The 12,129-nt window shown below is 34.6% G+C and overlaps 2 protein-coding genes across 3 annotated transcripts in view; both read left to right on the top strand.

The window, feature by feature from the left end:
- LOC147077327 (uncharacterized) overlaps positions 1-12,129 on the top strand; it is a 233,451-nt gene that overhangs the window by 63,934 nt on the left and 157,388 nt on the right. The window lies entirely within an intron of this gene.
- LOC147077330 (uncharacterized) lies at positions 4,945-10,872 on the top strand. Its single transcript, XM_085941667.1, has 4 exons — positions 4,945-5,138; positions 6,047-6,181; positions 9,549-9,758; positions 10,855-10,872. Exons 1-4 carry the CDS (start codon positions 5,001-5,003, stop codon positions 10,870-10,872), a joined length of 501 nt encoding a protein of 166 aa, XP_085797793.1. The 5' UTR covers positions 4,945-5,000.

Raw genomic sequence — 12,129 nt, forward strand, 5'->3', positions numbered from 1 at the left:
GTGAGGTTCCATTCACAGAGTCAAAAACTTCAACCCAAAACAATAGCATTTTGCCGGTGTATTCAGCTTCTCTTGGGATGATTTGTCCGTTTGGCATCACTACCCCTGGAATCGAAATAAAAAGATATTCAGTATCTTCTGAAAATAGTATCTACTCGCCTAGCTAATTCGGTGTACTTCCATGTATACTTTATAATTTGGAAATTACTTTTATATGTAATTAAATAAATTTGAATGACTTTGCAGCAGGGTTAATTCAGGTGGAAATATTTAATTAATCCATGATGGCATAACTGATAACTTTTAAATTATAAATGCTTTTTTAATTTATTTTAATATACTGTTATAAAAATAATCAGATTTTGAGTTAAATGTTATTGAATTAGTTACATAATATATAAAACCAAGTTACCTTGTGTGGCACAGAACACCAGGTGACTGCCAAATTTCTGGCTTAGCACTTGGGCACAAGTCGACACCTTCATCTTATTCATTTTCGATGCAAAAATATGTGTCTCATTTATTTTGGGAATGAGCCTCAAATTGCCGACGTTCGCCTGATCTATCTTATACAGATCAATAATATGTTTCCACGATGCGTACCTAATTGTCTTGCCATCGAAATACATAAGGTCTTTTGTCATCAAGTTATTTCTCATCCCTTTCAATAAATGAGGCACATCAAGGAGGGCGACAATCTCTTGTCCTTTGATAATTTTTATTGTGATACCTGAGAATAAAACGAATAAGTGAAAAGCATATAATAATATGTAAAATATTAGAATTAATTTGACATATACACAGGTAATAAATACATACGTTCATATCCGGTATCGGCTCTTTGTCTCTCTGTATTGACACGTAGACTTTTCAAAGCAGCAATGTTCGTCGCGCTTTGATCGCATACTGTTGCGATTATCTTTATACCTGTAAAATATATAATATAAGGTATAATACACATGTTCTAACTGAAAATACATATTCTACTTCAAAATATAATTTTGTGCAAAAGCTTTTTCAAAATCCATAGAAATCATTTATTTTGGAATGCGTTTCTTTCAATTAGAATACGTGCAATAATAAAATATATAATATTTCTTCATATAATGCAGTGGCGAGGGGCGGAAGTAGACTGTTAGCATCCAACATAAATAGTGCCAACTAAACTTGTCATTCATACTTATTTGATTTCATTGAATTAAGAATTAATTTGTTCAATAAAAATAAATACATATGATTAACAAAGTTTAGTGTGCTCTATTAATGTCGGATCTTAACAGCCTACCTCCACCCTTCGTCACTGATATTATTTCTATAATTATATTATGAACAATGCAAAGCTGTGGAGACTACTGCCTTATAAACCTCTTTAATGCAACGAACTAATTGAGCAGACTTAGTTGCAGATTCACAATAATAATACGCTATTGGCTGCTTTTTATTACCAGCCACACTTCGTATCATGAAGACAAGGACATGATCTGCAATTTTTTTAGAACGCAGATGCCCAAAATCTTCAAAACCTTCGATCAAGTCACTTTTTTTATTATAATCTAAGTGCGGTTGTAAACTCATTTCATCCCACATGAGTGTATAATATTTTTCATGGTCAGTAAAACCACTAACTATTGATTTTAATTGAGAAATAATGACACCAGAGATACCGGTGGAGATAGGAACAGATGATAATAATGTTTGCAAAGTTCGGATAGATGGTAACGTAAAAAGTTTTGACAGAAATTTATATCCTCTTCCACTTTGCTTAAGTAAAGTGAGGGCTAAGACTTTGTCTCTTTCGGTAAAGCGTCGCCTTTTAGGTTTTAAATTACATGATTTTAATTGGAGTTTGAAAAAGTCTCGCTGTATTTTTGACAGGCCTTTGGTGGCTTGAACGAAGGTTAGTGAATCTGCAAATTTTTCTGCCCCCTTTATCCTATGCTTGAAGTTCGTCTTATTTCTTCGTCGGATGTATTTTTCCAAATGCAAACACTTGCGGCGATACATTCGAGCCTTGGGTGTCAAGGCCGTCAGATTCATAGGAAAATTTTCAGGTGTACGATCTGCAAGACACATTATACGGCATTTGAAATATTTTAAAAACATACAAATTAGTACAATATTATTTAGCAACATGTCAACATGTCAACATAGTATATAGGTATGAGGTACTAGGTAAATTCTAGCTTAATCATATAAACTAGCTGGGCAAGCTGGCTCTCGCCAGTCTGTCTCGCTAGTAAAAATAATTGACAATATGATTATAATTTAATGTATGGATATCCAAACGTGTTATCTAGGTACATGCACCCATTATGTTATAATATATAAGTAAATGTAAAATGCATAAGGTGGATTGGAGTTTCAAATAATATGAGATTAATCTAATTTTCAATAAAAATAGATGTTTAAATCACTCACCTTTGATAAAAGCAGGTATTGCTACTGGACTGCAAGGGCTCACAAGATCAATATTAGGCGATGATTCAGAGGGAATCGCAAGATCAATAATACGCGATGATCCAGAGGGAATCACAAGATCAATATTAGACGATGATCCAGAGGGAATCGCAAGATCAATATTAGACGATGATCCAGAGGGAATCGCAAGATCAATAATAGGCGATTCAGAGGGAATCACACTACAATAATTATCAGAAATACCGCGTGCTTCAAAGTTTATTACTATTCTATGAGTGGAAGGATCATTTGCTTCCGTCAGATTTATGTTTGAATCACTATCTGATAATGGGGTTGTCAAGTTTTGAGATGGACACACACCCATTTTTAGCTTCTTTCCACAGTAGTCTGTCGGGAGAAAATGATTTCTGCACACTCCTACGTTGTCAGGTGATTTTAACAGTTTAATTGTACTATTGCCGATTAAATTGATCCATTGCCGTCGTTGGTAGTCTGCCTTTGGTAATGCGTGACAGATCACTCCCTTAATTTTGCAATCGGGTACCCAGCAATGACGAGGCATCTTGAAATTCTGGAATGATCTGCAATCAATCTGGAATATCACATAGGTAATAATTGTTTGGAAGTATCAATTTCATCGAATACTATTGTATGACATAGGTACCGAAAGATTAAAATGCTTAACTTGCATTGTCAAATTTTTGAAAATGTTTGGTTTAGTACGAAACGTTATAATATTCCATTGATTACGAAAACCCCTCAATTGCATCAAATAATATGCATTGTGTTACTGCTCGAGTAGTTAATTCATATTGAAATAACTGGCATAGCACTATTTTTATCAGTATTCAAAGTAAGATCAAATTATGTTTCTCATGGGATGGTATATTATTTTACACTAATATATCAAACAGTTGTCTTGTACAACAAAATTAACAGAAGTAATAGACAATACATACCAATGTTATAATATTATTCTGGTAGACAAGTACAATAAAATATAATTAATAATAAAATGCGTAACGTTGTAATTTCAATTTTTCAAAGCAAAATAAATGGCAGTTGGCAATTGGAAATGTCAAACGTTACTGAATAATTTGAAATAATTTGCTAGTTCGGATAAACTTCACCCTGATCGATGATTGGCTAACCTTGGTTCAACACCATAGATAAGAATAAAATATCTTGTTTATTAACCAAAAATAATTATTATTCAGCCATCTGGCGAAAAGCCGACCAAACACAAAAAAAACACGTGACCGAAAATTTGACTGTATGGAACTTTCATCCCCCTGAGCTCCACTCTCTGCTAATCTCCAGCGACAGGACATACGTCCTAGTTAGGTACGATAAAAGTGCTACGTTTAGTCGGTGTTCTTGACATTAGCATCTGTAGGTACCATAATACCCACAAAATTCAATAGGTACATTATTGTTTATCAGATATCACGGAATATTATCAACTTTACTGCATTTTGGCAACACGTACATATAATACTACAACAGAACAGAAAGTTGTCAAGTTGTCTCTAGCACATTGCATACAATTGTTGATACGCAAACAGGGAAGTCAAGCGAGAATCTGATGGAGACCAGTCTGGTACTGAAGACAAGTTTGAAGTAACGACTGGCCATCAAAACAGCACTGACTCGCGCACCTATATAAAGCAGGAGAACACAGACGATTTTAGTTGCGATTTTGAGGTTAGTTTTTATTTATTAAGTGCTTACCTGCAATTTTTAAAATTATTTTAGCAGAATACCTACGATAAAATTATATTTTTTACAAATCCTTTAAGAACATACGAGGATGTCAAACTTTCTTTCAAAAACCTTTTGACATAAAATTAGACAGCTACCTATCTCAATTATATAAGTAGGTAAGTAAGTATTGTTATAAAATAGGTACGCGAGCACAAAATTGTTTTTTTAAATGATTACAAAAATGTATACCAGTCGTTTCTTTCAGAACCCGGCAACGCATCTCGCTGAAATTAATCACGAGCATTTTGTCCAGGGACGTCACTGGTGGCGGCAACTATAATTATTATAGTCTACATATAGGATATAATAATTAACCTTAGGAATCTAACAATTAATAAACAATAAGAATAAATTTGTTTACTGTTTAGCATAATTTTATTTTATAAAAATAACCGTTGAAAATATAAAGCCACGTGTTCAACAAAAGAAAGACTTTTCATAGAAAGACTTTTCATTTATTATTTAATTTTGTGATTCCTGGGTTCAGCCAATATCTTGAAAAGAAGCCAATAGAAACCAGGATATCTCAGTTTGTACTTATTATTTAATTTGATGAATAATTATTCAATTGATTTTAACAACAGCCACTTACTTTGATTTTTTTTGATATAATATATCAATGATTGTACCTTACTATATTAAAATAATATTATCTGATTTTATGTAGTTATCTCATGTAGGTATACTAACTATACTTCGTTTCACAAAATATTATTTTCTTGATTATGGCAACACGAACGAGGACGCTTCTTTTTCCTTTCTGGCACTGAGCAGGGCCGTAGATTGGTATACGCAGACCAAAGCCCAAATATTGAAGCATGGATATTATTATCAAGCGCGATCCTGATGAGGAAGTGCAGCCTTGGTTTGAAGTACCAATAATTACGAACCCAAACGTCCCGGACGCCTCCACCATAAAGCAAGAGAATGCTGATGATTCAGGTTACAATTTTGAGGTTAGTTTTTTAAGAATCTGTCAAATACTACTGCAAAACACCAGTATGGAGTATATTATTATGTTTTTATATTTTACAAACTATTTAAAAATGTTTTCAAATTTTGTTTAATTAATTTACCCTCTTCGACAGTTTTATTGTTTTATTTTAGTAATAATTGTTCATCATTATGTAAGTACATGCTAGGCGTATAACTCGTTTACACGTGCATGGATTTACTGCTGACAGTACGTATTATCGCGGCCATAACAAGAAAATGAACGTATTGTCATGCAAATTGCAATATTGCATGCATCAATCAAAAAAGCTTCTGAATTTGTATGCGACAAATCTGCGCCAGCGCAGTAGAACGATAGTGGCGAACCGGGCGACAAAAAAACAAACGTTCCCGCTCATTTTGAGGTGAACCGATTTTTTTACCGTGAAATAATAACATCGCGTCTCGCTTACTCTTGATGAATGAGATTGGAGAGAGACAGCACTTTTACGTTTAAACAACTATTGTCACGACAGTTAAAATACTCACGATTGCTGCAAATAAATCGATGCACGTGTACAGGCACTATTAATCTATATATGCTGCTAGATGTGTGTATCTTACTAAAAGACACTGCGTTTTTAAACGAATATAGCTATTTGTCAAACACATTTCGTGATTGTATTTAACTTACTTATCATATCATAGCATATATACCTACTCTATTTGTTGTATTAAAATAATAAGCATTGCATGGGTAGGTGATTATTTTTTAACTCTGTTAAGGAAACGTACGCTTACTTCTCTTTAATAAGTAATAACATAATATAGGTACTCCAATTCTCCTACAAATAACAAATATATAACGATACTTGGGCTAACTATACTATTTATGTTATATTGTGATCTTATAGTATTATGTTCCTTTCAGTACCCCGCAAAATCTGAGAAAGACTGTGGGTTTATTGACGTCAAGCGCGAGCTTATCGAAGATACGGTAAACCCATTTTATGATGAAGATCCTCAACCAGGATGCTCGTATTCAGATTACAGACCAGTACAACAGGTATGTCCGATTTTACATGTAAAGATTTCATCTCCTCGGTGACGTCTTCAGTCGAAGGTCGGCAACCGAATTGCATTCTATCTCAATTATGGATCAGCTATAACTATGTCACTGCTTCATTGAGGAACTCTATTTAGGTACCCACATTCATTTAAGTACTTGAAATAGTTTAGTATTTGATCGTTGTACCTGTGTGTTCTAGCTGATGACTATAATATTATTAAGATTTTTGAAATTATACTTTTTTTGGCGCGTTTGGGAAATCAGATTAGAGTGTATTTTTGGCGTGTGACATGAACACAATTAATTTTTTCACACGAAAAAAAAACGTACTCGATTGGATTCGTACCACCGAATGTTCGGTTATCAGGCGAACGCACTACTTTTACGCCACGGTATGGTACTGCAATCGTGACGATTATATAGTATTATATTATAGTTTAAAATTGTTTCATTGCCTAGGAGGCAGCGAATTTATTATTGTCGGCCATTTGCAATTCCTTACGTAAACAAATGAATAAACGCCAGAGTTACAGTTGGAACTTTAAAAATAAAAACAATGAGAAACCATTTTATAATTTAGTAATATAATTAAAGTTTATAGAAATAAACCAACGGCGTTCCAATAAGCGGTTTTGAGTGTGTAATTTAACAAGATAATTAAGAGCTAGTCAAAGAATCTAGTTTATCATATTTTTTGTTTCTGTTTTGTTACGCCAAAGAAGTATAAATTCCAACTGGCGTACATAAGTACACACACATTTTTCATTACTTATCACATTTGAAACCCACCATCACTCCATAGTTTTTGTTCATTTTTTGTTAAATACCAAAGCTATTCCATTTGTGTGAGAGCATTCACTTGTTTTACGCTATTCACTCTTTTTCACATTCTATAGTAAGTAAATTACTTTGCTGGAGATAAAATTTATTGGGCTCTTTCAATTATATCTATCTCGCTCTAAAAGCTAACACAGCCAAAATAGGGGCTGTTAGAACATGTCACTTTTGACAGTTTAGCTTTAGACGGTTAACTTATTGTAACAATTAGCCGTCTCAATACATAAATATGATAAACTACCCTCGATAGCCGCCGATAACACCCTTTTCATAGAATAAATGGGCTGGGATGCATAATAATATATAATATTTCATCATCATCAGCCTCTATCTATCCACTGCTGAATAAAGACCTTTTCAAGCTGATTCCACTTCTCTCTTTCCTGTGCGTTGCGTTGGCACGTAGGTACTTCCGAAAAACTTTATTATTTAATCGATCCAGCGGCCTCTAGGTCTACCTTACGGACGTTTTGTACCTCTTGGGTACCATTTAATGACTAGATTTGTCGAACGATTGCCCCTTCTTCGAGCTATGTGTCCAGCCCATTTCTATTCGAGGCCATTAGCGAACTATATTTTGAATGAAGACTATTTAAAACTTATTAATTATGGCAATGAATCTCATAGTACTTAAACAATTTCAAAGTAAATGACTTTTTTTTTTAAATCATCATCAAAATGGAGAATGTTTTATGTAGGTACTTACATATCTTAATAAAATATGTATCATTATTACATTGAAAAAAAAAACCATCCAATTATGTCAATATTTATGTGGATAATATCTACCATATGCATGGTTATTATGTCTCTTAATATTGTACATTTATAAATACTGTCATGTCAAAATCATCATCAGCCAGGGTCAATCCACTGTTGGATGAAGGCCTCCCCAAGATTCTTCTAACTCTCTCGGTCCTATGTCGTTCGCTGCCACGTATTTCCGCCGAACTTTACCAGTTCGTCAATCCAGCGGCTTTTAGGGTGACCCTATGGCCGTTTCGTGCTCCTTGGTTACCACTGGATGACGGCATTTGCCCAGCGGCCGTCTTTCGGCGAGCAATGTGGCCCGCCCATTTCCATTCCAAGTGTTTGGCAACCTCTATTACATCGCGTACTCCTGTCTGCTTCCTAACCCATTCGTTTCTCTTACTGTCCTTTCGCGTGATGCACAACATACACCTCTCCATGTCTTTGTGTGCGACTCCTAGCCTTTGTACATCTCTCGTGTTGAGGGTCCACGTCTCGCAGCCATACGTGAGCACGGGTAGCACAAATTGGTTGAACACCCTACGCTTAAGACATAATGGTAGGTCACTCTTGAAGATACTATTCAGACGTCCGAAAGCACTCTATCCCAGCCTTGTCCTTCGAGAAATTTCATCATGCATGCTTCCGTCTATGGTCACCTGCTGTCTGAGATAGACGTAGCTGCTGACTTGCTCGAGTTGGGTGCCATTAATACAGATAATCGCAAGGTACTAAAAACAGTTCCTCCTCACTTTTGTCTTTGAAACGTTTATTTTTAGACCGACCGTTTGACTGACATCCGCGAGTTCTTGCATTCTACCTTGGAGGTCTTTCGGGTCTTGTGAGAGTATAACAATATCATCTGCAAAGCGCAGGTGACTGAGGTGCTCCTCATTAATTGGAACACCTTTTCCTCTCAATCAAGCTTCCTAAATAAGTCCTCAAGAGTAGCGGGGAGTAGTTTAGGTGAAATGGTATCATGGATGCGTCTACACCTAGTAAGCAATCAAGCTGTGAATTTTTAAATTGTCGGTCTGCAGTTCTAACTTGTCAGCGAAAGATTTAATTTTTTCTGTAATTTTAATGATATTTTCGTTCACTCCTTTCATTTCGCACGTCCTCGTGAAGAAAATTATAAACCATATTGTCAACATCTAAGAAAGAAATAATTTCTGCTCGCAAAGAGATAAATCGTGGTAGTACTTTTCCTTTTGAGAGCCAAAGTACTTCAGTATGAAACACTCTGACACAGCGACAAACATTTATTTGAATATGTAAATATTGAATTTATTTAAAATTGAAGAAAATTTAAATGAACCGTTTTGAGGTTTTTTCCTTCGCGGCACACCCTGAGACTTCTTGCGGCACACAGTTTGGCAGACAATGATCTACAACAATGTTTTTTTCTGCACATTTATGATTTAGGATCAATGTTGCATGTCGGTTATATAGTAGACTTGCTTAATGTGTAGAAAGCAGCGAATTACGAAATAATGTTTGGTCTCATTTTCAATACGAATTATGATTTCCCTCAACCTAGTTGCTCTTATTCCGATTGCAACCCAAGGAGTCATATATATATATCAATCTATTTATTTAAAATAATCAACAATGACTGCTACGACTTATCAAAGTACACTTCTTCGTCTAAATTTGATCCTCCCAGCATGTCAAGATTCCTACATAATTACTTTCAGATGTTTGATTTTTTAAAAATTATTCTTTCATTTACCTATGTCGTTTGCCTATGTTAATGCAATACTTCAACTTGTTTTAGTTGCTTCCTGCAACCACTGACGTGACCTATTTCGGTAGTCTCGGATTGTCAAAGAAAATGTTAGAAGTACAGGAGCCATACGATGAATTGCAGATTGACTCTAAAGACATTAAAAAAGAATTTGGGATATATGCAACCAATGAAAATATAATCAGTCGCACTGCTAAGTGTAAGAATATACAATCTAACTTGATAGATCCCAAATTATTCGTACCTGTTGATTGCTTAAGCATTCAAACAAATTTTAAGAATCTATACAAAATTAATCATTCTGGCAAAAAGCCATTTACATGTGAGCAGTGTAATTACTCTTGTATAACATTAAGTGATATGAATAGACACAAAATGACTCACTCTGGTGAAAAGCCATTTAAATGTGATCAATGTTATTACTCTTGTATATCATCTGTTACGTTGAAAATACACAAAATGTCTCATTCTGGTAAAACGCCATTTAAATGTGATCAATGTAAATACTCTTCTATTACATTATGTGGCATGAATAGACACAAAATGACGCATTCCAGTGAAAAACCATTTAAATGTGACCAATGTAATTACTCTTGTATACAATCCGGTACGATGAAAACACACAAAATGACTCATTCTGGTGAAAAGCCAATTCAATGTGATCAATGTAATTACTCTTGTACAACATCTAGTAACATGAAAGTACACAAAATGATTCATTCTGGTGAAAAACCATTTAAATGTGAGCAATGTGATTACTCGTGTATAAAATCTGCTAAGATGAAATTACACAAAATGACCCATTCTGGTGAAAAACCATATAAATGTGACCAATGTAAATATTCTTGTATAATGCCTATTGCGTTGAAAAGACACAAAATGACGCATTCCAGTGAAAAGCCATTTAAATGTGACCAATGTAATTACTCTTGTATACAATCCGGTACGATGAAAACACACAAAATGACTCATTCTGGTGAAAAGCCATTTCAATGTGATCAATGTAATTACTCTTGTACAAAATTAAGTAACATGAAATTACACAAAATGACTCATTCTGGTGAAAAACCATATAAATGTGACAAATGTAAATACTCTTGTATAATGTCTAGTACGTTGAAAAGACACAAAATGACGCATTCTAGTGAAAGGCCGTTTAAATGTGACCAATGTATCTATTCTTGTATAACATTTAGTAACATGAAATTACACAAAATAACTCATTCTGGTGAAAAGCCATTTTAATGTAATCAATGTAATTACACTTGTACAACATTTAGTAACATGAAATGCCGTTTAATTGTGACCAATGAATTTACTTTTGTATATATTTTAGTACGATGAAAAGACATAAAATGACGAATTCTAATGACACGCTATTCAAATGTGACCAATGTCATTACTCTTGTAGAACATCTAGTAAACTAAAAAGACACAAAACGACTCACGTTCGTAATAATATAAAGTCATTATATTGAATGTTATTATGCAATATGTAAACAATGTAGTACGAACACAATTCACGAATAGTTTCACGCTTACCTTTTTCAATCGTATTAATTAATCTTTTTCATATGTTTTAAGTCAATGATTATGACATTATAATATTGTTTAATAGGGTTTTTCTCATAAGCCTAAGAAAGTTATAGCCGTTAAAAAATGTATTGCATTGATTGTCGTAAGTATATTACATACTTACTTACCAATGTTTTGGAAATTATCCAGCATTATTTTTATTTATAATAATAATACGATATAAATGACTTAAACCCCACTGTTGTGTGTTGCGAATATTAAGATCGAAAACGAAATCAGTGGAGAGGTAAAAATTCGTCGCGGTGTAAGACCGGGGTATATATTGTCCCCTCTGCTATTTAACGTGTACTCCGAAGCTATTTTTTAAGAAGCCTTACAAGGTGAATCGTTGGGTATTACGGTTAATGGCAAACATATTAACAATATACAATATGCCGATGATACTGTGCTGAAAGTTTAAAGAGTTTACATCAACTGGTAGAAAAGGTTAATGAGGTCAGTAATTCTTATGGTTTAAAAATGATCCTCAAGAAAATAATACTATTACTAGTATCAAAAATAGTGACACCAGACACCAACACAAATTTTGTCATTCACAGCGAACCAATCGAACGTGTGACCCAATCTAAATATGTAGGTACATGGGTCTGAGACTGTGTATGGTACGTTGTTATGTTCTCTCAATTCTTTTCTATGGTATGGAAGTTTGGACGCTAAACCAAGAGATGTCACGGAGACTTGAAGCTTTCGAGATGTGGCTGTATAGACGCATCCTCAAAATTCCTTGGACTGACCAGGTGACAAATGTTGAAGTTCTCAATCGAATGGGGAAGGACCGAGAAGTTCTACGTAGTATCAAAACCAGGAAACCACAGTACCGCGGCCACATTATGAGAGGCCAAAAATACAGCATTCCCAATTTGTCATTCAAGAAAAGATTAATAGGAAGCGTAGCAGAGGAAGGCGCTGCATTTCGTGGCTTAAGAACCTCCGTGATTGGTACGAGTGCAGCTCCACTGAACTGTTCCGGGTAGCGGACGACAAAGAAAAGATCGCCTTGACCTCCGCTAGGGGA

The sequence above is a fragment of the Rhyacophila brunnea genome, unplaced genomic scaffold, assembly GCF_057557595.1.
Source record: "Rhyacophila brunnea isolate RB1 unplaced genomic scaffold, BYU_Rbru_1.0 scaffold_13, whole genome shotgun sequence".
NCBI classification, from domain to species: Eukaryota; Metazoa; Arthropoda; class Insecta; order Trichoptera; family Rhyacophilidae; genus Rhyacophila; species Rhyacophila brunnea.

Excerpts from the sequence above, each read along its gene's own strand:
- LOC147077330 (XM_085941667.1), top strand. The coding sequence starts at position 5,001 with ATGGATATTATTATCAAGCGCGATCCTGATGAGGAAGTGCAGCCTTGG. Across the intron at positions 5,139-6,046 it reads ATTCAGGTTACAATTTTGAG|TACCCCGCAAAATCTGAGAA; the intron begins GTTAGTTTTTTA and ends TGTTCCTTTCAG. Across the intron at positions 6,182-9,548 it reads ATTACAGACCAGTACAACAG|TTGCTTCCTGCAACCACTGA; the intron begins GTATGTCCGATT and ends AACTTGTTTTAG.